The 25,942-nt window shown below is 44.4% G+C and overlaps 1 protein-coding gene across 1 annotated transcript in view; it reads left to right on the top strand.

The window, feature by feature from the left end:
• LOC8033475 (protein O-mannosyltransferase 1) overlaps nucleotides 1-25,520 on the top strand; it is a 45,886-nt gene extending 20,366 nt beyond the window's left edge. The window contains exons 14-19 of the mRNA XM_042292477.1: nucleotides 985-1,099; nucleotides 2,168-2,268; nucleotides 7,054-7,170; nucleotides 8,323-8,449; nucleotides 13,791-13,965; nucleotides 23,056-25,520. Coding sequence (XP_042148411.1) covers nucleotides 985-1,099; nucleotides 2,168-2,268; nucleotides 7,054-7,170; nucleotides 8,323-8,449; nucleotides 13,791-13,965; nucleotides 23,056-23,242 — 822 coding nt within the window. The 3' untranslated portion in view covers nucleotides 23,243-25,520. The remainder of the gene's footprint in view (nucleotides 1-984; nucleotides 1,100-2,167; nucleotides 2,269-7,053; nucleotides 7,171-8,322; nucleotides 8,450-13,790; nucleotides 13,966-23,055) is intronic.
• Nucleotides 25,521-25,942: the final 422 nt, after the last annotated feature.

Here is a 25,942-nt window from a genome sequence, read left to right as displayed (position 1 = left end):
CACTGTAGTCGAAGTAAACAAGCACGACGACACGGGCGTTTCTGCCGTCTTGAGAGCCCCGCCATGACATCGCCGCACGAGTAGGTGGATCTTCCCTTCTAGTATGTGCTGGGTTGTCATAGCGACACACAACGAAAATTCACAGTCAAGGATAGCGCTTTTACGCAGAAGGAGGAGCTTCCACCACGCCGTCTACGACGACGATCAACCGACGCCATGTTTGCAGATAGAAGCAGCCGGCCCGCGACCGGTATGCGACGCGCGCGGACACTTCGGTTTGACCTGCGATTGGTGTGTCGTTGCGGTTGTTTTCTAACGCAGCGGAGGGACGCACGCATGTGAACGACATGTGCGTTTGTCCCTCCGTCGCTATGGCAACTGAAGGCTCTCTCTTCTCTTTTCACCGCTTCTTCAAGCAACCTCCTTGCCCCGCGAGTGCCGCTTGCGGCTAGTGCCGTCAGCGCCGTTATCTAGTGTCGCACAGGGAAGCATGCTCGCTGCTCCGGTCGTCGGCGCGGTCGGCGGACTGTTCCAGAAACCGCACAATAACCGGTATTTCCCTTCGCGCGCCTGCATTTTAAGCGGTATGTAATTACATGGAGTTCTATGGGAGGCGAACCGGTGGTTTAAAAAAACCGCGTTATACTCGGTCCTGCACTATAAGCGGTTACGTTGTAAGTGGTCTATACTGTATATACTTATACTATTAAAATTAAGTGAGCTTAGAAGTGGAGAAGTGGAAGGTTGGAAACAATCTCCACAAGTTCAGCTGAATTTTCGTTATAACATTGTGTACGGTAGTAAAAAGCTTGTAGAAATTATTTTATTGTCAATTAGAAAATATTCAGGCACAACCGCTATTCGATTTGAATTTGCTTCAAACTCAGAATACACTATTCGCACATGCTTAATCAATTCCTATTGTTTGCTCCCGCATTCTGAAGTTCCAAACTTCTTGAAGTGCTTATTCCTTTTTGTTTACAGTTCAGCGGCAAACAGTTGCCTGACTGGGGTTTCCACCAGCACGAGGTGGTCACCGATCGGTTTCTGGTTCAGGACGACACAGTCTGGAATGTGGAGGAGCATCGGTATACAAAAAGTATGATTTTGTTTATTATTTTATTAGCTACTATTACCACGGATTCTGCATACCAACATCACATGTGTCATCGCTTCTGTGTGATTTAAAATGAGAACCACAGGTTAGGAGCCACGCTGCACTGGCAGAACAGCCCTTCTAGTGCGGGGACACAATTTTCCATTTCGGGACGGCCAATGTTATTGTATAAACGATCATACATTCAACATTGACCATTGAAAATGTAGAGTTAATGTAGTATGACTTTGTGTACATCTCATCTGCAAAATGACATGTATCTTTTGAATCGGGGGTCACTGAATTTTTGCTGCTAGTATACACCATTTAGTAGGGTGAGAGGGGAGAGGGAAATGAACCTCCATGTTTGGGTGGTTCCTGTGATACAGCTTACTGAAACTGCACAAACGATAAGAATGATGTGCACTTTTTCTCTTCCCTTCCTTTGAATCAATTGAAATGCCCCAGGAGGATGGCTGGTTGGTTGTCTGCTATCGGGATTGGGTGCCTGCCCTTTCCCTCTTTCATTCTGACAATTCTGTTGAAATGCCCGTATGTAGATGGCGCCGCAGTCAGGTAAAATGGCACGGTCCAGAGAGCCTTTAGTGGATTAATCTGTAGGATAGTCAGCATAATTCTTATACTTTTTACTTTGTGATTTGATAAAGTAGAATAAGGGGGCAATAAAGTAGATTCTGAGTTTGTTTTTTTATGGTGGAAACTCGCTCCTTATGAAGCATGCTAAGCAATCCAAAATTACAATCGTGCATTACTTTTTTTTTTATATTAGAATGCATTCAAACACAGTGACATGCCCCTTTTTCTAATGTACCCCAGGAGAGGAGTGCCAGAATGTTTGGTTTCATTTTGATAGAAAAATAAAAGACCACACAATTGCAGTTTTGTCTTTTCTATGGTGCTTAGTACACTTTGATTGAGTAAGCACACTGAAAATTTGTTTTGGTGTTCCTTTAAGTATGTAAAGTGGTACAGCTACCATCCATACCTTCAAATTAGGTAGCCGGAAGTGCAAAGCGAATATATTGTCACCAACCCATCATCTTCATACAGATTCAGATGAAAAAGAGCGTGAACGGGATATGGTGTCTGCTGAATTTGTCCCTCTCCAGCCAACTCACCTTTCATTTCTTCAAAAGATGTGGGAACTACAGGTAAAGTCCTTGCTACCATTACTGTAACCCTTGATTATAACTAGGGTTCGGAGTTTTCGGTTTAAACCGATAAAAACCGTTAAAAGTACGCCGAATCCATTTTAGAAAATTCGGTTTTAACCGAAAAAGGTCAGTTTTGAGGTTCGGCATTTTCGGTTTAAACCGATGAAAACCGATAAAAGTACGTCGAATTCATTTTTTAAAATTCAGTTTTAACGGGAAAAGGTCACTTTGACCTTCCAGTCGTACCGCAGAGCCGTGGCAAAAAAAGTGGACCGACAGTGTCTATCGAAACGTGTCCGAATGTATGGGATACACGGATGCCATCACAACGTTTTGGTTTAATGAGCGCATCATCGATCGGAATCTGAAGTCCGAAATGCGTAATGACTTCGCCATGTACGAGCGTGTTTTCGAACTCGTTGTAAGGAAGACTGGCTTCGTGGAAGCTCTGCATATTGTGTTGCACTTTAAAACGTCGCAGCGTGTCTCTTTTGGCGGTCACAATTGGTTGACTGGCCGATTATGGCTCACCCAGTGCTTCATCTATCAGCCTGCCAGTGTCCAGTGTTAGCGTTGAGCGGGCATTCTCAAAGCTCAGGGTCATATTAACAGAAAACAAGAGTCCGGATCAACGAGGAGAACCTGGAAAAGCTAATAAAGTACACGTGTGTGCACTATAATAAGATCACATAATCTTGATGCACAGAAGGTGAAGTTCCATTCTTTTTTGGCATGGGCTTTGTATCTGACTTGTTTGTACTTCTAAGTCTTTTTTTGTTTTTTTCTTGTTTCTTTTACAGTTGCACACATTTGCCAAAAAAAGTGCCCATTTATTTTTCAGTGTATCGGTGCCGTTATTCTTAGAGTGATCAGAAATATCAGAGCTAGAAGGATCATCTGATCCAGTGTCGGTTGGTGTTTATTTTATATTCACCGAAAAAAGCCGATAAACTTTTGTGGGCGTAAATACACGCCGAAAAAAACCGAAAATTCATTTTTAAAATAAACACCGAAAAAAGTACGCCGAATTTTGAAAAAAATAGAAACCGAAAACGCGGAACCCTAATTAAAACAATATTTCTTCTTTTTCTTGAATTATTCCTTTCTTTAATATTGTATACCTCCCATCCTACCCATATTTTGGATGGGAATGTTTCTAATGGTTATGACAGCCAACTCTGCTTAGTTCAGAAGGCAAACCAGCAAAGCCCTGCAAGCTTACAAAGATGCAGCCCCAGCACTAACCCCTCAGCTAAATAATTTTTTAAGCAAAAAAAAAAAAAAAAAAAAATCTCCGCAGAGACGCTTAGTGCCATGATTTGTTTGTCAAGGAGCATCTTTGTATTTTAAAGCTGCTAATGCATTCCGAAACATATCCACAGATTTGTGTAGGTATACTCTGCTTTGAAGTGCAAATATTACAGTCTGCCTTACTGTTTTCGAATTATCACTTACAGAAGACTCATTATTTCAAACTCCAGGAAGCCACAGATTTTGTTTGAATTATCACAAATTCATCTAATTATGATGCAAGATAAAATTATGGGTCGCTCAATTGATGGCTAGAGATACAAAGCAGATATTTAAGGTTTTTCTCTGCACAAGCCTACTAATTAAAAGCAGGTATGTCAAAGATGAAACATTGGTGAAATGTACGAGATACCGTAAGTTTATCCATTTCTCAAAAATGTTGTTTATCGTGGACTGTTTAGACAACAGATGACACCTCAAAACAAAATTAAGTTTGTTCATCTAGCGAAATTGTTGCCTGTTGTGGACCAGGGATGGGCAGTATTTGAAATATGTATTTCAAATACTTTGTGTAATTTGCATTTGTATTTAATTACAAATTGGGTAATGTATTTGACGTGTGTATTTAAATACTAAAACGTGAGTATTTCAAATACAATTGTAATTAAATACAATTTTGTGGGCGAAAATACATCCCTCAAATTTATTGTCACAGTCCAGAGCAGGAAGAAAACTACGTTCTGCACCGAATGCAGTCTCAATCAAGCACAAGCGTTTAGTGACTTTGTGATTACGGTGCTAGTCCAGGGCAAGAATAGTGACAAAATCGACGGTCACAGGCAGACTGCCTAAATAAGTGCCTGTGACAACTTGTGATGCTTTATAGCCTGATTTCCATCCCTATTTTTGCCTGGAACATTCTAAATGTGCAGGTCGTCCAGATTTTCGTAGCTGGTGCGAGTTGCAACAATAAAAAATGCTCTTTCTAGTGCTGCGCGTCTTGGTAGTCTCGGTTCTTTGTTGGTCTATGCCAAAATGTAATTGAAAAAAAAAAAAGCTGCTTGAAGCTCTGTACTTTTTTCACCTATTACGTCCAAGCTGATTACATTTTTTTGTGATTATATTTCTATTACATTACTAGAGCCTCGCAAACTAACTCCCGAATGTGTGATGCAAAATTAAAATGAGACACCCAGAAACCCGTTGCAGACCGTGAAGTCGCTGACGCAAATTTTGAGGAATGTATTTGGAAAAGTATTTGGAGGATACCAAATACATTTGGTTGTATTTGTATCTTGTACTTAAATGCTTTTTTGGAAATGTAATTAGATTTGTAATTAAATACATTTTTGACAAAGTATTTTGTATTTGTATTTCGATACATATTTGCATGTATTTTGCCCATCCCTGTTGTGGACTATTAGCCCCGTTGAGCACGCTTCTTATCGAGCACCTGTGCACTACAGAGAAGCAGCACCCGTGGAAGCGAGCTCCACGTGTGTTGCTCTTCGCAGTGCATTGGTGCTTGGAAAGAAGTGTGCTCAACGAGGCCGCTGGAACAAAAAGTACGAACTACGCGAACACGCTGTTCGTATAAAGGGATTCATAAATACATTAAAATGTGGCTGGACAATAAAAATTTTCAAGTTTGTTTGAATTAACTAACTTACCAGTAGTATGATATGTGAGAGTTTGAATTATTGTGAGACTACTGTACATCAAAAGTTGTTTTGTCATTCGGTTCACTTTTTTTACAATGGGGGCGTGTGATGTAAAGCTCTGTTTGCATATGCAGCCCAGTGCTAGGTTGGTGCTGAGAATATTAGCTGATCTTAGCACTGATGCAGCCCTGAATTCGCGCTATATCAGTGTTTGACAGCAGCACAGCGTCGCATCAGTGCTAATAGGCCATATGCGAAATGTAGAGTGCCATCTTGTTAGTGGCGAGAAAACGAAACCAGAGACCCGACCGGCAAAGACCCCATGTAAACAAGCGACCGCGCTTCGTGCGAGAGATGCGATGCCAATGATTGCTGCGTTCTGCTGCGGATGCAGTGATAAACCTTCGATTCATGCATGACGTGAACGCAAACATGAACAGGGTTCACCTTTTTTGCACATTTTTATTTGTCACTTGAGAGGCAGCTTTTGACAAAAACAATCGGTGACAACGCGAAGAAACATGCGGACGTTATCGCGCGGTGTTGAGCCATTTACAGCTATTGAACTGGACCCTAATCTTTTCACGAAGTTGTACCAAATTTGTTTATTACCTTCTTTTTTTAATTTTATGTGCGTTGTAGTTTCGGCCTGGCCTTTTTCTTGATGCGCAAGCAGCTCAGTGCATGCGGACAAGACCAAGAATGTTAAGCGAGGCAAAAAGATGGCAGTTTTATAATCTACACCCCTAACCATAATTGAAGATGTGTATGGTTAACAGTGGTATGGTTAGGTCACGGTGTGGGTTAGGTTCATCGCAGTGGCTGAAGCTTCGATGTCGGCCGCGGCAAAGATTTACGTTGCGGACGTCGAATGAAGCAACACGCGAGGTGCAAACTCCATTTTATAACCTCCTTTTCTTTTTCTTTTTTTTTTTTTTTTTTCTTGCAGCCGTGGTAGAAATTTTGTTTTGTGCAAAAAAGCTTGGGGGTAGTTTTCAGAAAGTCACTGCAGTTATTTTGCCAGGATTGAACACATCTTCATTAATAGTGCAACATCCGTCAACTGTGCTTTAGGTCAATGCTATGTGAAACCAATTTTAGCTCTTTGCAGCGCTTAAAAAATATTGCGCTGGGCACAGTTTCTTCTAGAAGAACACAGAGTGTTCCACCAAAAAACCCTCTGCCAGGAAGAACTAAAAAAAACTCATTTTGAGTTATGTATTTGCGTGGAGCAGTATGCCGATAAACAGTACAACTTCAAGCGTACTCGCACCGAAAAAAGAATTAAACGTGTTCTCAAAGATGAAACGCATGACGTCCTATTCCTTTCGGAGGCCTGTGCACACGCTGGCGACAACAAGGTTCCATAGCGAAGGCGTAGACTTGGTCCGCTGCTTCGACGAGGTTGTCGACAGCGTGCACAGGCCTGTGAGAGTTCCGTCAGGCAGTTGAAGTAGGTTGTTTAAACTGTTCGTCCACATAACACGGTCAGAAGGCGGAAAACAGTTGCTGCGCCATCGCACATTGCCCGTACGACTGTCTCCAATGCCTCCACCGGGCTTCGGTACCAACAACGCTTGCCAACATTAAAGTGGCGACACTCTCAGTGTTTTCAGACCACAAAGCAATTTCGCATAAGGTCTATTATGCTCAAGACAATGCTGCCATGTTTAGGACAGTGCTCAATCAGTGTACAGTATTGATTCTACAACTAGATGGCACTGTGTTGTATGTGCGAACCAGTCCTAAAGAATACTTTTTGGTTTTATGGACATTTTTGTCAGGTGTCGTTTTCCATTGTAAACGACCTTCCGTTGTTTACATTTTGGCGCAGTGCAGTAGTATTAAAGAGGGCCGATTTCTTTTGCAGTACAAGATGCTCTTGGTGAATCAGGAAAATGTGCAAGATCACGTGTACAGCTCAGACCCCATGGAGTGGCCTCTGATGACCCGAGGCATTGCATACTGGGTCAGCCCAACTACCAATGTGGGTTAACATTGCAGCATTTGATTTCTGCACAACTATACTCCATCTCACCATAACTTGGCAAACGGCAAAGGTTATGGTCCCAGTGAGCCAATCGGAGTGTGGGAGGTAGACATATGACTACGCTGTATTTCACGAGTTGCGCACAGTACCGACAAAGCCACAGGCGGGAGAAAGAAGGAAGCCTTTCTCGTACGAATGTCGAGTGACAGGCTAATCATTTAGGGGAGAAAAGCAACATCTTAGTTATACACAAAAAAAAAGCACGCGCGCGCGCATTTTAGCACACTCGAATCTTGGAAATGGCGGCGGGGCGGCCAGAAGCTCGACTTGCGCCCGAGCGAAGAAAGTACTTAGCGCGAGCTCGTAGTTTGACTGCTGCAACGGCGGGCGTGCTCTCGCAATGCTTGATGTTCTTGCAGCCGCGTGCACGCATGCTACCTTCGCTGCGTCTTGAATTAAAGCGAAGTGGAGTCTAGACGTACATTCTTTCACGCGGTCGCGTCTTCTGCGAGAGAGATTCGAGCTGAATAAGTAAATTGAGGCAACAAAGATGGACAAAGTTTTAAAGTTCTGTCAAAAATATCGGCTCACCAACGTCGCGCGTTTACGTAAAACAACAACAAAAAGTGAAAGCCGTTTACAACTTCCTGTAACGCCGAATTGGAGCGCAGCTCTTGAGGAGGAGGAGTGGAGGGTATATTCCTCCTCCTCCCTCGTGATCATGCCTGCTAGTCCTCCTCCCCTCCTGGAGGAGGAGGGGAGGAGGAGAAGGGGGAGGAGGAGGAGGGGAGGAGGAGGGGGAGAAGGAGGGAGGAGGAGAGGGAGGGGCGCGGTTACGCCGACGCCGACGCCGACGGCGACGCCGACGCCAACGGCGACGCCGCTCAGGCTGGAAACGGGCCCCTAAGAGCTGCGCTCTAAAAAGGTCTGGATAAGAGGGGAGCTCCTCCTTCCCCTCTGCCCCGATTGCTTCGGTTGCGCTCTTGCCCCTGTACCTTTGGTAAGGGCTGTCACGCGCTTTGCCTTTGTCGCGCCTTATCGGATCAAGGGTTCATATTGTTTTTACTCTTTGCCAAGTTGCGGTGAAACGAAGTGTAGTAACCGTGAGGCAAAAGTGACTTGTGCTCTTTGTTTGTTTTTTTCTGCCAGGCTCAGATTCACCTGATTGGAAACTTGGCCATCTGGTACACGGGCACAGTCTGCCTGCTTCTCTATATGGCAATCTTCAGCTTCTACTTGCTGAGACGTCACAGGCTCGTCTACGACATTCCCGACGGTACCGATTCTGACGCTTTCTAGCAGATGAATTGGAGAACGGGGGGGAGGGGGGGGAGGGGGGGGGTGGGGGGAGGGGGGGGGTGGGGGGAGCAGAGGAGGGGAGGGAGGGAGGGAGGGAGGGAGGGAGGGAGGGAGGGAGGGAGGGAGGGAGGGAGGGAGGGAGGGACTGAGGGGAGGGAGGTGATGGGAATGTGATGTGTACTGGATTTGTTAAGGTATAAGTTGCAGCTTTTTTTTTACAAATTTCCGTCAGTGTGTTGCGAATTGGTGTGCATTTGTAGAAATAGGTATGGACCTTAACTGCGCAAGAGCCAAGCCATATCAACATTAAAGGGATACTGAACCAAAATTTGGATTTCGCAAAGTAAGGCCGCAGAAGTGTTGAACGGGACGCTACAAATTCCAAAACATCGCTCGTACATCGATATCTCAAACGGATGGTCATACTTTTAGAAAAGAAGGGCGTGATCAAGCGAGTTCTGTGACGTAACTGTCCTTTAGGAGAATTTGAGAATGAGGAGAAACGGCCTCGCTTCTCTCCTGCTTGCTTCGGTTCACCAGCTTGACGGGACGTAGCGTGGAGGAAAGAGAATGGGAATCGTGACGTACCTTGTCTTGTCTGCCTCGTCGGCCGAATTCAATCGCACACTTATTTTCCAAAAAATATGGCGATCCGTTAGATATATCGCCGTGTGAGTGATATTTTTTTGGTTTTGCAGCTTCCCGCCTATCTGCCCGGCCTTGTTTAGTGAGCTCGAAATTTTGGTTTGGTATCCCTTTAAAGGAGCTGTGCAACAGTTTGAGTGCTTTGCTTTAATAATTTGGGAGTTAGTGTCTCGAACTTTTTGAAGTAAGGAACAAAAAACCGCTTTTACCTGTATGTCCTAGTTTTTATTTTAAAAATGGACAAAGATTGAGGTTTTTGGCCCTTCTCAACTCTTTTACCATCTTCCGGGTCACATGCACTGTGCCGTAAATGGCGTTTGCGCGGGGTTCCGGTGAAACTCTCTCTTTAGAGCCATCAATGAGCAGCAAGAACTCATCCGCTCGCGACCGCGTCACCACATGCTGGCGGGCGCAGCGCGAACAATATGGTGAAAGGAGGAAAGTCTCATCCGGGTCCGGCCATACCTGTTCAGCTCTGTCCCCTTCCCCTCCGGCTTCTGGCTGCTGTTCGCATTAGCAGTTAGAGATGACGGTTTTGTAGACCTAGGATAGATGGCACCACTAAAACTCTGTGTAATAAAAGTTTTGTCAATGATACCAGGTTTTTGACGTATTTATATTTATGTTGGAACGACAAGATTTATAGAGAAGTTACCTTTTATCGAGCAGGTATTGGCACAACTTGTTATCTTTCTACAAGACCCCCATTGACGTCACGCCGCATGTTTGTTTATGGCCGCCGCTCGCGGCTGCAGGTCGGGGAATATTTTAATTTTTGCCTCTCGATTATGCGGTGGAATCGCAACATTCTGAAAGGAGGAGGTGTGTTTTCTGTCCTTTGTGACAAGGTGAACAATGTCAAAAGTAGAAGATGCCAATTCTTTCAACGTTAAAATCGTTGCACAGCTCCTTTAACAACAAAGGAGGAACGGCGGAGCACCCGCCGACGGCCCGCTTTTTGGTGGTTTGAAGATAGTCAATGGTAGCATTGATCCATGGCTGCAGCACTGCTCCGACCATACAAAGAAGTGAGATTTGTGCAAAGGTGCTTCTATATAAACCGGAATATAGGTCGGCCCCCTAATTTACAAGTTGCAAAAAGTGGAAAAAGGTTTTTTTTTGCAAGAAAATGCAACCTTACCTTGGTAACAAATTTGGCCAAGTACAAGGAAGGACGAGAAAACATGATATATTTATTTAATTGCTTCGCATGCAATAAAACAGAAAATGCACTAGCGTTACTACTCAGATTTTCAGGACCTTCGTCCGGCGACGAGTTCACTAACCCAATTAAAAGGGATGATGATGTCCCTTTGAATTGCGCCCTCGAGAGCCGGGAGGCATTAGCGACCTCGACAGCTTTCGTACGGATTCACTCTAATGTCACAGGTAGCAATGTGGCGTGCAGATTCCGAATGAAATTTGCTACCTTTGTTTCCAATTCGGGGTACACTGCAGTCTTTCCACAAAATGAAGTTTTCTTTTCCTTGCTGCATGCTGCCAGTTTTTGTCTCTGGCCTCGCCAGTAGCGTATGCTCTTCTTTGATACATTGAGCCCTCGTTGTGCTGCAAGATTCCAGTGGATCTCTGGATAGGTGATTGCCTTCTTCTTGAAGGCTACCGTGAACTGTCTTCTACTTCCGCTCATTATCACTCCGGGAGCGGCAACGGTAGATGTGACAAAATAAGGAGCACAAGTGAAAGTCAATTGTTACCGTCGTGACAAGTAAAAGAATGCTAGGTGGTTGCAAAAAAAAAAAAAACAAAAAAAAAAAACAAGATGGCGGCTTCAGCCACCCACTGTTGCGAGATTATTTTTGTTTTTCCGCTAATGACCGTTATATAAGACGAGGGCCGACTTTTTCAGGTCTATTTTCAAAAACAAATTCAACCTGTATTCCGGTTTATACGGTACTTCTATACCAACTTTTTCGTGAAAAGGACCATTCATAGAACAATAAAAGTATATTTTGCAATGCTGCAGCCCGGAAGATACGGTACTGGGGTTAAACGTGATGGGTTGTCTCACTGATCTCAATGACAATTGCTGGATCGCGCTTGCCGCTCCCGCAAGTGAAGCCACCGGGCCTCACTCGCTTGGGATACGATTTGCCGTTTTTGCTAGCCTTTGCTGCGGTTTTCCAGCGTGCTGACGACACGTTTTCTAGTCGTTCGTCGTCATTCGCCGAAGAAGTTTTTTGAAGACTCTGTGTATTGTTGAGACTTGCCGTTGTGAACACGTGGAAAAGTTTACGAAAGTGCAGTGTCGCAGGAAAAAGGCACAACGCGTCGAAAGGAAGGGCTGGCGGCGTGTTCAAAGCATCCTTGGCACGCCGAAGTGCCGTGTCTCTGTGCCTTCGCGCGCTTGGATACCGACCAAGAACCGACGCCGTGTGAATGTGTTTAGCGAGTGCAATGTGCGTGAAGCCGTATCAAAAGGTACAACTCGTCGAAAACGTGTCGCTGGGGTCGCGGCGTGATCAAAGCTTCCTTGGCACGCCCAGTGATGCATCTTTGCGCCTTCGCACGCTTGGATACCGGTTAAGAATTGACGCCGCGCCAAAGTTCTGAACGTGTGTCGCGCGTAGATGCCTTTAGATCATTTATATATATCGGCCACGGAGTTCTGGATCGTCCAGCTGTTCCGGTGAGTTGCTATCAATAAAAGGGGGAGATCTGTACGTGTTCTTATGTACTATATTAACCATGGCTGTGCCCCAAATCTACTCTAATAGATTCCGTGGGAGCACGAATAGGGCAACGTTGTGGAGCCAGGGGGGTTTTCGAAAGCAAAAGTACAAGACGGCGAGAATGAAAATCTTTGAAGCGCGGCCGATATGGTCGTGTGCAATCTGTTGACCAATTACAATTAGGCGAGCCGCGCTCAAACGTCAAGTGCAATTAAGTAGGTTGATAATAAGCCAGCACTGATCAGTGATGAGGAGCTGTTGTGCACGGTATTGTGTAAATCGTCTAAGGACGAAAAAAAGACGTACCTTCTCCCCATCTTCCGTCGCTAGTGGACGCTGGATTAAGCTCGTTCCTAAACCGCGAGGGGAAAAGACGCTGATCCTGAGGCACGAACAGCTTCACGCACATTGCACTCGCTGAACACATACACACGGCGTCGGTTCTTGGTCGGTATCCAAGCGCGCGAAGGCACAGAGACACGGCACTTCGGCGTGCCAAGGATGCTTTGAACACGCCGCCAGCCCTTCCTTTCGACGCGTTGTGCCTTTTTCCTGCGACACTGCACTTTCGTAAACTTTTCCACGTGTTCACAACGGCAAGTCTCAACAATACACAGAGTCTTCAAAAAACTTCCTCGGCGAATGACGACGAGCGAGTAGAAAACGTGTCGTCAGCACGCTGGAAAACCGCAGCAAAGGCTAGCAAAAACGGCAAATCGTATCCCAAGCGAGTGAAGCCCGGTGGCTTCACTTGCGCTGCAGCGAACAAGCGGGGAAGCGCGATCCAGCAATTGTCATAGAGATCAGTGGGTTGTCTAGTATATACTAGCCGACTACTATCATCCCAGTGCTCTGCCATAATGCTAGCAGTGCATTGGGAAGCACTTAGCAGCTTCCATCATTCTATTTTTTTTTTTTTTTGCGGAGATTTGTTGACTGCAACATTTAACTGTGCTTCTAGCAGCATTATTCTGAGCACTATGGTATTAGTATTTGAAAAATATTTTTAGTATTACTAGGCCACTTGGAATATAGGGGTAGAAGGAGAGATAACGAAAACAAATTCTACCTAATCTTCTTTGTGGTTGCTTCTCACTTTATGGATGCCACCGGAATTTAGAGAGGCTTGTGCATTTTTGCGTGTTGCTTTGTGGATAGAAGGATGATGGATGGATGGATGAAGAAATGGGGCTGAGTCCTTTTAATTGGGCAGCAGCTTGTACCAGTTGGTCAAACCTTTTATATCACCGATTACCAGCACCACCGCCTGGCCAGGAGAGCAAGTGGGGGTCGGAGGTTACTAAGTTCTTTTCTGGACCGATCACACGTGGAGTGGAGAAGTGAGTAATCCATCCTGTGGGCACAAAGAAAGATAAATAGAGACCCTCGTGGTATCACAGAGCACCATAGGAATCTTTTTAGAAGGAGATTGAACATTGAGGATGGTTGGTGTTTGCTGTACTACAACTTCCACCCCCAGTGTGAGATTTTGTATTACCGTCAAGACCGGTTATAACGAAGTCAATGGGAATCCGAAAACACTGCGCTATATCGGCTATTTCGTTATAACCGACTTCGTTATAACCGGTCTCGACAGTAATGTGAAAACATTAACTGTCCCATAGAGCAAAGCTGGCGATGTCTGTGACCGTCTGTAACAGCAAAACGGCACCTAAATTCCCATTCCCAATAAAACACAAAGAAAAGCACAGCAATGCAATGCTTTGTCACGGAAGCCGTCGTGAAGCCGGCAAGGTTCGCTGCGCCTGTGCAGTGGGGGAGCGTGATGTCACTGCCGGAGCTCCTTGTGCAAAGGGAGGACGTGGTGCGCCTCTTGTAGGAATGCGCTGCATGTAGGAATGCTTTCACATTCCTACACGTAAGCAGTCTTAAGTGTGTCTGCCTATTTTTTTTATTTCTTTTTGTGTGGCGATGCCAAGCAATGTGTGTGTTATATCTTGTACCTTTCGTTGCTCATTCCAGATGCCTTTGAGAAGTTTAAGTTTGGAGGAGAACTGTGCGTCGTGGGATATGCGATGCACGTGGTGCCTTACTTTTTTGCGGACCGGACTTTGTTCCTTCATCATTACCTGCCCGCCCTCCTCTACAAGGTTCTTGTCCTGGTGGTGGTGTTGGAACACATTGACTTCGTCCTCTGGTGAGTCAAACACTGCGTTTGGAAACTTGTCCACTGCCTAGAGCGTCACGACTGTCCAGTAGCAGGTTTCAGTAGCAGGATTGTCCATGTTGCTGCAGGCTTCATGGCGTGTGTGCCTATAGTCATTTAACTTCCTTGAAACATCAGTGATTAGTTTCTAATCCCTGAGGAGGAGTAAAATGATGGAATCTGTTTTCTACTTATATTCACGTAATTGAGATCTAGTCATATGTGCTTTCTAAAAAAAACAGGGGAGTAATGGAATCTCAGGCCCGATCTTGGCAACTTGCGGCAAATTCTGAAAAGAACCCAACTTATCCACTTCATTTGTGATACTTTCTGAAGTGATGAAAACAAACCTTTCATAAAATCTGAGCAATATGTATTTTGGAAACTGACTTGAACTTAGCATGCACTAATAAATGGAGCTCCTTGATTTTAGTACCTTTAGGATGGAAAATATGTAGAAGCTTCATTTTGCGCCAGACATGCTTTGAATATAGCAGATTTTAACTAAATGATGAGGTGAAATAATTTTTAAAATAAAGGAAGCATGTTGTGAAGTTTGTGTAGCTTATATGTTGGACAGTTCAGGTTACTAGATGAACCATACCGTCAGCATTGGTTCTCTTGAAGATGTAAACTTCTCTGTGCATCTGACTGAAGCACAAAGCAGGGGGAAGTGCATTTCTTGACATATCTGTGATATCTATGCGGTTATAGAGTGATTTGCAGTGTTCCTTTAAGCAGAGAGGGGAAGGTGGAGCCCCCTCATTCATGTTTCCCCTTCTCTTCAGCAGTACCACTTGGTTGCAGTGCTGTGGAAGCTTTACTTGTTTTTTTTTAGCATTGCAAAATATACTATTGTTTTGAAGATTGGCACCTTCTTTCAACTGTGCTTAGAGATGCCAAGTGTTGGCAGGTAACTTTTATACATGGCTTGCACATGATATCATTAAAATAGTGCTCCAATGGCCACCGGAGAGGAGGTGAAGGAGTTTGCCTCTTACCAGGACCCTCTTTTGTGTCTCTCAGATTTGCCCAGACGTCGCTATTCTCCCCCCAGAAGATTATAGAACATTAACCTATCACTCAAAATTCCTACAAAAGCAGCTTCCCTCTCTTTCTTTCATGGTGATCAAAAGAATGCGATGTGACGTCAGTGCAAGCCATGTATTGATGCAGACCCATGTGGGTGTTAACAAAGCTGAAAAGGGTAATACTACCTAAAATTGCTTCGTAGCTTTGCCAAGCCGTCAATTTTCTAGATCTAAGCATGTCGTGTAATTTTTCATTAATGATTGGGGATTGGTTGTATAGCCTTAAAGTTGAAGTTAATTTTAGACATTTTCTTACCCAAAACTTGTCAAATCTTTGTCTCACCGGTATAAATGTACAGGTACAACAAATGTACAACAAATGTCATGTGAGGGGTGCAGAAGCTGACTTTGGGAAGAACGCAGCTGTTGCACATGCTCAAAGAACAAAGAGCAGGTTGGTGAAAATACAAGAATCAAAGAAAGAATAAAAACACTTAGGAACAAGGACAGACAGTACAGTTCTTTCAACTAGCAACCAACATTTACTGATGTCTCCTTCAACACTTGCTATCACCCTCCCAACTTTTTAAACTAAAAAGGAAGATATAAGAAAAAATATATATAAACCAAGCATAGCTTCTGTTGGATAGCCAAGGTTTGAAGACGACGAAGCGCATAGAGAGCAGGAGCTCTGGATCTCGTGCTGGACTTCGGGCTGACTCAAGACTCATCAGTTCATCTCATTCTATGTACATAGCTGAGTAAACCCACCTACTACAAAACATGGTGTCAGAAGTTTGGGACTCGTCAGCTATCTTCGACGCCAGAATTGAGCGGCCCAGTTCTCGAAGAACCACCAGGTCTTCCTGACTACATCGTTCAGAACCAGGCCTGCTCATGACGCAATCTGGACAAGCCACCTCCTCGGTGCAAGTCACCCCCTCGATGCCATATCAGCTCAGCGCTCCTGAACCTTTCAATTTTCGTCCGGAACAATGAATGACATGGAAGCGCCGCTGGGAGCATTTTCATTCGGCATCTGGATTGCACGTCAAGCCTGAGGCTGACCAGATAAATTTTCTCATTTACCTGATGGGACCTAAAGTGGAGGAAATTTATGCGACGCTCAACATTCCTACCTCTGAAGCTGAGGACTACTTATCCGTCATCCAAGCTTTCGAGACACATTTCATTGTCAAAAAGAACTTTGTCTACGAGCGAGCTATGTTCAATTCTCGTATCCAAAAAGATGGTGAACCAGTCGCGGACTTTATCACGGCGCTGCACAGACTGAGCAAGAAGTGTGAGTACGGCCAAATCAACGATGAGCTTATTCGCGATGGTATTTTCGTTGGTGTTCGCGATAAACGACTATCCATGAAGCTGCAACTAGAGAGTGAATTGACACTAGAGTAAGCAGTTCTTCTCGCCTATGAGGTCCAAGCCACTGCTCGGCTTGGACCACATAGAAGCCCTAAACATCATCCAACGAGTAAATCAGCTGTCGACTTCAGAAGCTTTCGATTCAATCAAAGAGTACTCCTTGCTTTTTGAGGGTCTAGGGGAAGCTGCATACGTGTGTGAAATAAAGCTAAAACCTGATGCTTAGCTAAAACCTGATGCTTATCTAGTTGCCTTATCGTCACCGAGACGCATACCAGTTCCCCTCCAGAAAGCAGTTGAACAACAGCTCAGAAAGATGGAGACCGAAGGTGTTAATTCCAGAGTTCGGGAACCAACAAGCTGGTGCTCAACCGGCTGTTGTAGTTCCAAAGAAGAATGGTGATGTTCGCATCTGCGTTGATTACACATCACTTAATAAAAGTGTTCTGAGCGAGTACCACCCTATACCGAGTGTGGAACCTCTTTTAGCGACTCTTGGGCAGGCGAGAATATTTTCTTATCTCAATGCCTATTCAGGCTTCTACCGAGTCAAGTTGCACCCAGAGTCGACGCAGCTTACGACTTTTATCACACCGTTTGGCCGGTACAAATTTAATGGATGACCATTTGGAATCTCCTGCACGCCGGGGATCTTTCAGCGAATGATGCACCAAATTCTTGAAGGATTGGAAGGAGTCACATGCCTTATCAATGATATTTTGATATGGGCCTACACACGTAGGGAACACAACATTCGTCTCCAAAGAGTCCTCGCAAGATTGCAAGAAAATGGGATCACCCTAAACGTACAGAAATGAGTGTTTGCTCAGGAACAAATTCAGTTCCTTAGACACGTCATTAATCACAGGGGTGTAAGCCCAGATAATGAAAAAATATCAAGTATCTTAAACATGCCTCCTCCGACGAATACAACAGAGCTAAAAAGGTTCCTCGGTATGGTAAACTTTATTGCAAGATTTATACCAAACCTAGCAGGTGTACTTCAGCCCTTGCGAGAGCTGCTCCACAAGGATGTCGAATTTGTCTGGGAGACTCCTCAGCAGCAAGCGTTCGAGAGGGTAAAATCAAGCCTGACATCTCAACCAGTCTTAGCAGTCTACTCTCCAACAAAAGCGACAATATTATCAGCAGACGTCTCCAGCTACGGTGTAGGAGCAGTGCTCATGCAGCATTAGGAAGATGAAACTCTGCGACCAGTTGCCTACATTTCAAAATCATCATCTGAAACAGAAAGAGGGTATTCTCAAATCGAAAAGGAAGTGTTTGCAATCACCTGGGCCTGCGAAAAGCTGAAGGACTATCTTGTAGGACTAACCTTTCACATTGAGACTGATCAGAAGCCTCTGTACCACTGTTTACCAGAAAGCCTGTGGACGATCTTACACCCAGACTTCAGCGAATGCGTCTCCGGATGATGAGGTACAACTTCACAATGGAACATGTTCCGGGAAAAGACCTCGTCGCAGAAAACCTATTGAGACAACCTCTCAAGAATGAAGACGGCCTGTGCATAGCAGAAGAAATAACAGAATTCGAGCATGCTCTCGTTTATCACATACCGGCTTCAGATGTCTGTCGGGAACAACTGTCGGCAGCTCAAGACAATGACCCGATCGTGAACATTTTGAAAAAGTACATAACCGAAGGGTGGCCCACTAGTAAATCAAGAACACCTCAGGACTGCCTTCAATACAGGCAGTTCGAAGACAAACTTACATTGTATGACGGCATTATAATGAGAAACTCGCGATACCTAGTACATCCTCTCAATGAGACCTTCAGTACTGCAGTTTCTACACGATGGACACGAGGGCGTTGTGAAGTGCTCAAGAAGAGCCCAAGAGTCGTGTTGGTGGCCTGGCATCACTAGAGACTTTACAGAAATGGTTGAAAGGTGTGCCAGCTGTCTGCACCGGAGGCAGCACAGAAGCCAACCACTGATCCCAGCTCCGCTCCCAGAACGCCCTTGGCAAAAGCTGGCCATGGACATCTTCTACGTGGAAGGCAAGAACTATCTCCTTATCACTGATTATTATTCTAGATATTTCGAAGTAGCCCTCCTCGAAGACCAATCACCGGAAACAACCATTCTAAAAGCAAAGCCGATTTTCGCTAGGCAACGGGATACCTGAGACGGTCATTACACACAATGGCCCCCAATTTCAATCGGCATTCGTGTCATTTAGCAAAGAATGGGGCTTTCGACACGTCACGTCAAGCCCAAAGTATTCTCAAAGTAACGGTGCAGCAGAAGCGGCTGTCATGATAGAAAAAATGAAGTTTAAGAAGTCAGTTGACCCTTATAGAGCGTTTCTTGCATATTGTGCTACACTATTAGCTTGTGGATTCAGTCCCGCAGAGCTCTTGTTCAGCAGAAAGATTCAAACCCAGGTGCCGGTCCTACCACATCTGCTCAACCCAAAAGCACCTGACCTCTCCCTGTTGAAAGAGAGCGAGAGCCAAGCAAAAAACAAGCAAGCGTCTGGCTTCAACAGTTAGGAACCTGCCAGAGCTTCAATCATCACAGAAAGTCTGGATCAAGGACCTAAATAAAGGGGGGGAGAGTACTCAAGAAAGCCGATTTGCCGCGCTCATATTAGGTATCCACAAAGGATGACACTGTCCGGCGAAACGCAAAGTTTCTGGTTATTGATCGAAGCGAAAACAAGGAGGACGATGAGATGTCGTACAATGATTTGCCAGTTACAAGCTTATACAAAGGCCACCAGGACGATAAACCACTGAGTGTTGATAATGAACCACTCAGTGTTAATGATGAACCACTCAGTGTTGATGATGAACCGCTCAGTGTTCACGTAGAGCCACAAAGTGGGTACACTACACGAGCGGGAAGATTGGTCAAGCCACCAAGTCGTTTTGGACAATAAGGAAAAGGGGAGATGTTGAATAGCCGGGGCTCGAAGACAACGAAGCGCATAGAGAGTGGAAACTACATCTCGTGCTGGACTTCGGGCTGACTCAAGACGCATCACTTCATCTCATTCTATGTACATAGCTGAGTAAACCCACCTACTACAAAAAAACAGCTTCCATTCCTCACCCTGGAGTGGAAGCTATGCTAGGTTTAAATATATTTTTTCGTGTATCTTCTTCTTTAGTTTAAAAAGTTGGGAGGGAGATTGTACGTATTGAAGGAGACATCAGGGGGTAAAAGTTTAAAAAATTTTATTGCTAATTGAAAGAACTGTGCTGTCTGTCCTTGTCCCGAAGTGTTTCTATTCTTTCTTTGATTCTGGCACATGCTCCATACCGTATTTACTCGCATAATGAACACACTTTTTTTCTGAAAAACTGGCGCGTATTTGGGGGAAGTGTATTGACATATATTTGGGGGGGGGGGGGGGCGTTCATTACACAGGGTAAAGTTTTTGCATTTACACACTTCGTGCAAATATCATATTATGTGCCAATACGACACGGCAAGGTACTATGGCACGTCTCCAGTGATAGAGTCGCACCCACGGCTGGTCGGGGGTGCGCCACAATAACCATGCTTTATAAATAGCAAACCTTTTTGGGGCGCTTTCGGAATGCCTTTTGCCGAAGGAAAAGCGCCCTACGAAACTCACTCAGCACGAAAAGCAACTCGACCGTTCTTAGACGATCCATATTGCTAGTATCTGGCGGGTACGTTCAGGTATAATCCGCGACTACGTATATAAGAACTCGTAGGAAATCCAACCCCCGACCTCCGAAGCCCACTCGCATGGATCAAGTTTCGTTCACGGACACAAGACCTTGTAGGAAGTCTAACCGCCGACCCCCGAAGCCCGCTCACACGTATCAAGTTTCGTTCACGGAGAGGCTACCAGACACTCTCAGCCTACAGTGCAGCGTGCAGTGCACCTCGCTGTGTCGTTCTGTTGCGGATTAAATAAACGCATTTACCCCGAGTATGTGGAATTAGGCCTAACCGCTTTCACGATTTCGCTGTCCGAAAGCAGACCACAGACGACAACTTGTTTGTTGACATCAATGCATCCGATAGGCGAAGAATGTCCGGGGCTCGGCAATTCCTTGACCCAAGCTTCATCCAGTGTGCGCGACGCTCGGTTTTACGGTTGATCACTTCCGTAACTACCGCAACTACGCACTTGTGGCCATTACGAGAGCAGCCTGGCATGGCTTGACTTGGCTTGACTTAACCTGACCGCTTGGGGGCAAAGGAAAACTGGCTTGGTGGCTTGCTAAATTAAACGCAATTCGAGACTCGCGGATCCAAAATTTGGAGGTGCATTGATTACGGGAGGGAAAAAAAAAAATAGCCAAAATATTGATGCCTGTTGGGGGGGTGCGTTTATTATGCAAGTGCGTTTATTACGCGAGTAAATATAGTATTCACTTCCCGGGGTTTTGTTTATAAACAGAAGAGATGCTTACATAGTGAAAAAGTCCCTCTTGGGTACTCATTACGTGCATTTGGACTGTCCCAGGTCAGGGGTGTCCGAATTATGAACTCATCTGACTTGGAAGACTGCTATGTATCTGGGTGCCTAAGGGCAGCTCAGTACTGTATTTACATGATTGTAAGTCGACTCGATTGTAAGTCAACCCCCCAATATTGCACATCAGCAAAAAAAAAAAAAAAAAAAACAACTTTCGATGCGCATTTTATTGCGAACACATAGGACGACAAAGTATCTATTTCGAAAGCCCAGCCGCTAACACGCGACCGATGCCTTCTGGCGTGCTTTGGCTGCTGGAGACTGGACAACTGAGCTGCTCCCTGTCGTTCTCACTCTGTCCGCAACTAGACTACGACTCGTCTGCACAGGTGACGTCAGTCCCGTCATCATCACTGCTACGTTTTCCAAGCACGTCGTTGGCGTCGTCTAACAAAATCTCGCACTTCGCACATGACAGCATCAACCGCATCCTTCGCGCTTCTCGGCGATCGCTTTGCATGTCACGGGTAGGGACCGATGGCATACTTTTGCGGTGTACATTGCAAGCCTGACCTTTAACTTCGGAAGGCATCCCCACCTATCCAGACTCTGGCCCGCGGAAGAATCTTCATTTGCCGTCACAGTTTAAGATCCCGCGCCATTGCAGACTCCAATGGAGCATCACCCACTTTGATGGGTCGAATTTGCGTCCAACAGCGCAGTTGTTGGCTGCTTCTGGGTGAAGAATGGCCGTAAACAAGCACCAAAAATCTAAACTGCCCAGATCACAGATGTCAATACAAAAAAACATAGTTAGCACTTCAGCATGATCTTGACACTCAATCAAACAATGAGCGACCGTGATTCATGTGAAAAATTGCGAAAAGAAGCCGCGGGGAGTGAGCCATGAGGCTGTTCCAGCGACCTCCGGAGTGGCTCTTGCAAGAAGTGCCGCCATCCCTGGATGTCGGGTGCGCCGTGCGCTATTCACCGCCTTACATTCGGGTTAATTTGCGAATCGCTATCAATAATACTCGTTCGTGCAAATTAAAAAAAAAAGTATTTGTAAAATGAGCGCACAGAATAGCGCAATGCTAAAGGCACAGCCGGCTGAACTCGTAACAAGCCGAGCTGTTCTTGATATTGCAATTGTTTCTTTTTTTGTCGGTGATGGAATACTTTGGTTCGATTATAAGTCAAACCCCCTACTTGAGATTTTCAAAAATTGAAAAATGGGTCGACCTACATTCGTGTAAATACAGTATTTTTGTCAGCTGTTTAAACATGGCTCTCTTAAAGTTGACATGCATTCAGTACATTCTGTCTGGCAGAAAGCTCTTCCCCAATCTCCTCTTTATTCCTTCTCACACTTTTCCCTCTCCCTCTCCCAAAAGAAGGTGGTCTGGGAGCTACTCTCCTCAAAGAGGACATGAAGTTTCTTCCTTTCTTTAATGAGAGGGAACAATTCAGCTGCTGTTTTCTCCTTTCTGTTTGGAACCTTTATGACCAGTGCCGAGGTAAACAGCACTAAGGGTTTTCTTTTTTAAAAATAATAACTAGCTATACCAGGGGTGGCCAGGCTGACCCGACCTGAGAGCTGCAAACAGAACCACGAAACTTCCAAGAGCCGCGGGGGGGGCGGGGGGGGGGGGAGGGAGGGAGGGGGAGGGAGGGAGGGAGGGAGGGAGGGAGGGAGGGAGGGAAGGAGGGAGGGAGGGAGGGAGGGAGGGAGGGAGGGAGGGGGGAGGGGGGAGGAGGGAGGGAGGGAGGGAGGGGGGGGGGGACTTTTGTTTAGAGCAATAAATGAAACTCAAGCTACTTTCAATCTATCCGAGTCAAAAGCAGTCCAACTGTACGTAAGGTAGCAGTAGCGCAAGACTATTAAACCGCAACCTGCTTTTTGATTTAAATTGCGAAACAAATTCCAAAAACAAATTTCAAAAACAAATTTAAATTGCGAAACAAATTCTATTTCTTTTTTCGGGGAAGTGCTCGTGTGACTGAGAGGAAGGCGGGGGAGTTGGGGGGGGGGATCCACGAGCCGCACTTTAACGAGCGAAGAACCGCATGTGGCTCGCGAGTCGCAGCTTGGCCTCTGGCTACTTCTGAGCTATACAAATGAAGAGAAAGATTGTTTTGTAGTTACAACAATGCTTGAAAGGTGCTTGTATTCTTTTACTTGATACTGCTAAAGTTGTTGGGTGAAAGCTACAGCACATTGTTGTTCTTGTTCCCTGAAGTTCTGTTATCAGGAAGAAGTGGCTTCAGTTTGCCTACTACGCTGGTCTCTGTTTGTGGATGCTGAGTGTGGTCTACGTGTTCTGGAAGTTCTCCCCTTTCTGCTATGGAACAACTGCCCTCTCTGCCGACGAGGTTCAAGCCCTCAAGTGGAAGGACTCGTGGAACTTCATCATTCACCGTCCCTGATGTGTGCCATCTTAATGTGATTGTTTGACGTGTGCTGCACAACACAGCATGAAGATGACATCTGTGCTGTTTCACATTTTACTCATACAGGTTAGTGTCGAAACACTGAACATTAGTACCTGGATTGGTGCTCCACATAAGCACATTCCACTACGCTAGTAGTCCGGATCACTGCCAGCCAGCTGTTTAAGGGAAAATGCAAGAACTGGCAGTTGCTAGATTGCACTGTGTCACACATGGCACTAGCACCCTCTACTTTCAAGCTCTCATTGGCCCGAGGATTGTGTTTTTGAATTGAAAGGAGGCCAAATCAAATGAGCAAAAAAAAAGTAATGGCTGGTACAATGGTAAATTTTTGTATAGCATTTTATTAGCTTTTTCCAGCTGTGCTTTGGAAAAACATTTAGGTGTTGGTAGGTTTTAGGGGGTTCATTGAATGAGGCAAAAATGAACTACTGCAGCTGCATTTTGTTTTGAAGGACAATTCATCTGCCGTTAACCTGCATTTTGTTTGGACAATAGTTTCTCTGCCATTGTTTCTTTTATCTGTAAATGCTATGGGGGTGTTTACAAGATAATGTAAAGAATAACAAGGAAGTGTTCCTGTAATTATGGAGCTTTACCATGGCAAAGGGACAGTTAACTGTATGTTCAGAGTATTGTAGCAGTTTTTCTGTGCCTTGTTATCTTTCTTGCTCACATAAATTGCTTTCAATTATGTTCTCTTTGCAAGACGAAATGTGCAATTTCATGTACCAGAAAATGTTACAGTGTATGTTGCACCTGGTAATGACCTTTTTATGGCCTTGATTCGCATGGGAGTTAGGGTACCTAATGTTTTTATGAACACTAGTACAGTGCAATCCGCTTATAACGATACCACATATAACAATGTACTGTTTATAACGATCAGTTTCTAAAGTTTCTAGACAAGAAACGCTCAGTTTCTAGACTGGAAACGCTCGGTTTCTAGTCCAGATACAACAATCATCGGTTATAATGGTTCAATTTTTGGGATTTTTTATTATTGCTATAAGCAAATTGCACTGTATGCCAATTTTAAACCTTTCTGGCTATTTTGGTCTGCTTTTGTTACTAGATCTAGACTAATCCTGGATGTAATTTATAGTCTACTATGTACATTGAAAAGAATCCTGGAGGTCTTTTTTATCCCCAAAGTGTTTGCTATGTTTTATGAGATCTGAGAAACAGTTATTTTAGAATATGAGAGATATGTGTGCGGCATCTTTTTTGTGGCCTCACATATTTTATGTTTGGAAATAGGGGTGACTTGCCACTTTGTAAACATTGGTGTAAAGGATGTCTTCCCCATCTTTTGTTTGTTTTGATGTGGGCATGAGTGAACGATCCCTTCTCATGAGCATATGATCATATTTTTGAGGTCTAGGTTTATACATCTTATATGAGGCCTATTTTTTCTTGTTTGATACCTCTAATGCTCAACAAATACTTAACTGAACATATATGGCTCTTCATGTGGTTTCTCATTCGTGGTTTGTCTTTTCTTGGTCTCTTAAACACTACTCTGTTTTTCTTTCCTTTTTTTTGTTTTGGTGGAGAAGAGAATGCTGCAGAATGAACAAGTTAGAATTCTCAGCAGATTTCAATCTTTGACAATTTCTACTTGAATGCACATGTCATGGAGTAAAACAAGAGTGACAAGTCTTTATTACTGTGAAACTTGTACCTACTAGTATTTTTGTAGCACCCTTGAACATGATATAGTTGAATCTCACATAGCTGACATACTTCTAAAAATAGGGTGGAATTTGATAACAAGAGGGGATCTTTATCAATGCACATCTTCTAAATAACTGTTTAAAAAACTCACATTCTTCTTTAAACATCTTTTTACTGTTATACTTCGAGCCTGAATGTCTTTTGTTAATGACTGTTATTCTCATAGGAGGTATCCCTTCAAGAGAAATAGGTTTATTGTGTCACAAGTGTGCAAAATTTGTAAGCCTGTACAAGTAACTACTAGTATGCCCAGGGTCTGTGAACTTTTACAGCACAGTTACTTAAAATGTGTGGGATATCTATTGCAATTTATGTTTGTGACAAATGTGTGCATCTGAATTCATTGTACAACGAACTAACGTTTTCCTCTATTGGGGTTGCATCCCAGTGAAGCTTCAAATTCACCAATAGTGTGACTTTGTGCCTTATTGCATTTTCATGAAAGAGAGGGAGTGCGATATTTGTGTTTAGGAGTATATGGATGATTTAAGGTCCAGGGAATAAAGCTTCTCAAGAAGTTTTCATCTTTTTCTTTGAAATCTCCTATTTGTCACAATCTGGTTATTATATTTAGTTATCCATGAAGAAACATTTTGAGAACGTAATATTTTCTTCTTTTGGACTTCGGTTCAAAGTTACAGCAAACAAGGTGACTCATTTGTTTTTAATTTTCCCCCTACCCCCTTACCCCTGACAGAAGATGACAAATTTCCTTGGGAGGGGGTGGCTCCACTAATACTTGGGACCACTTACCTATCCATTAAATACTCTTAGCCCCTAGCTCTTCAGCCATAGGGTATAAACATTAACACGCCATTTGCGCCAAATTCTGCTTTGAACGAAAGTCTGCTACATCTTGCGACAAAATGCCATTTTTGCCCAAAATTCTGCCACTCCTGCAGTTTGTAGGTGTGGCTTGAACAAATAAAAAATATCGAA

This window comes from Ixodes scapularis, unplaced genomic scaffold (genome assembly GCF_016920785.2).
Source record: "Ixodes scapularis isolate PalLabHiFi unplaced genomic scaffold, ASM1692078v2 PGA_scaffold3__209_contigs__length_174095766, whole genome shotgun sequence".
Taxonomy (NCBI): domain Eukaryota; kingdom Metazoa; phylum Arthropoda; class Arachnida; order Ixodida; family Ixodidae; genus Ixodes; species Ixodes scapularis.
The sequence above is the reverse complement of the archived record's forward strand: the minus strand, read 5'-3'. Positions and strand labels throughout refer to the sequence as shown.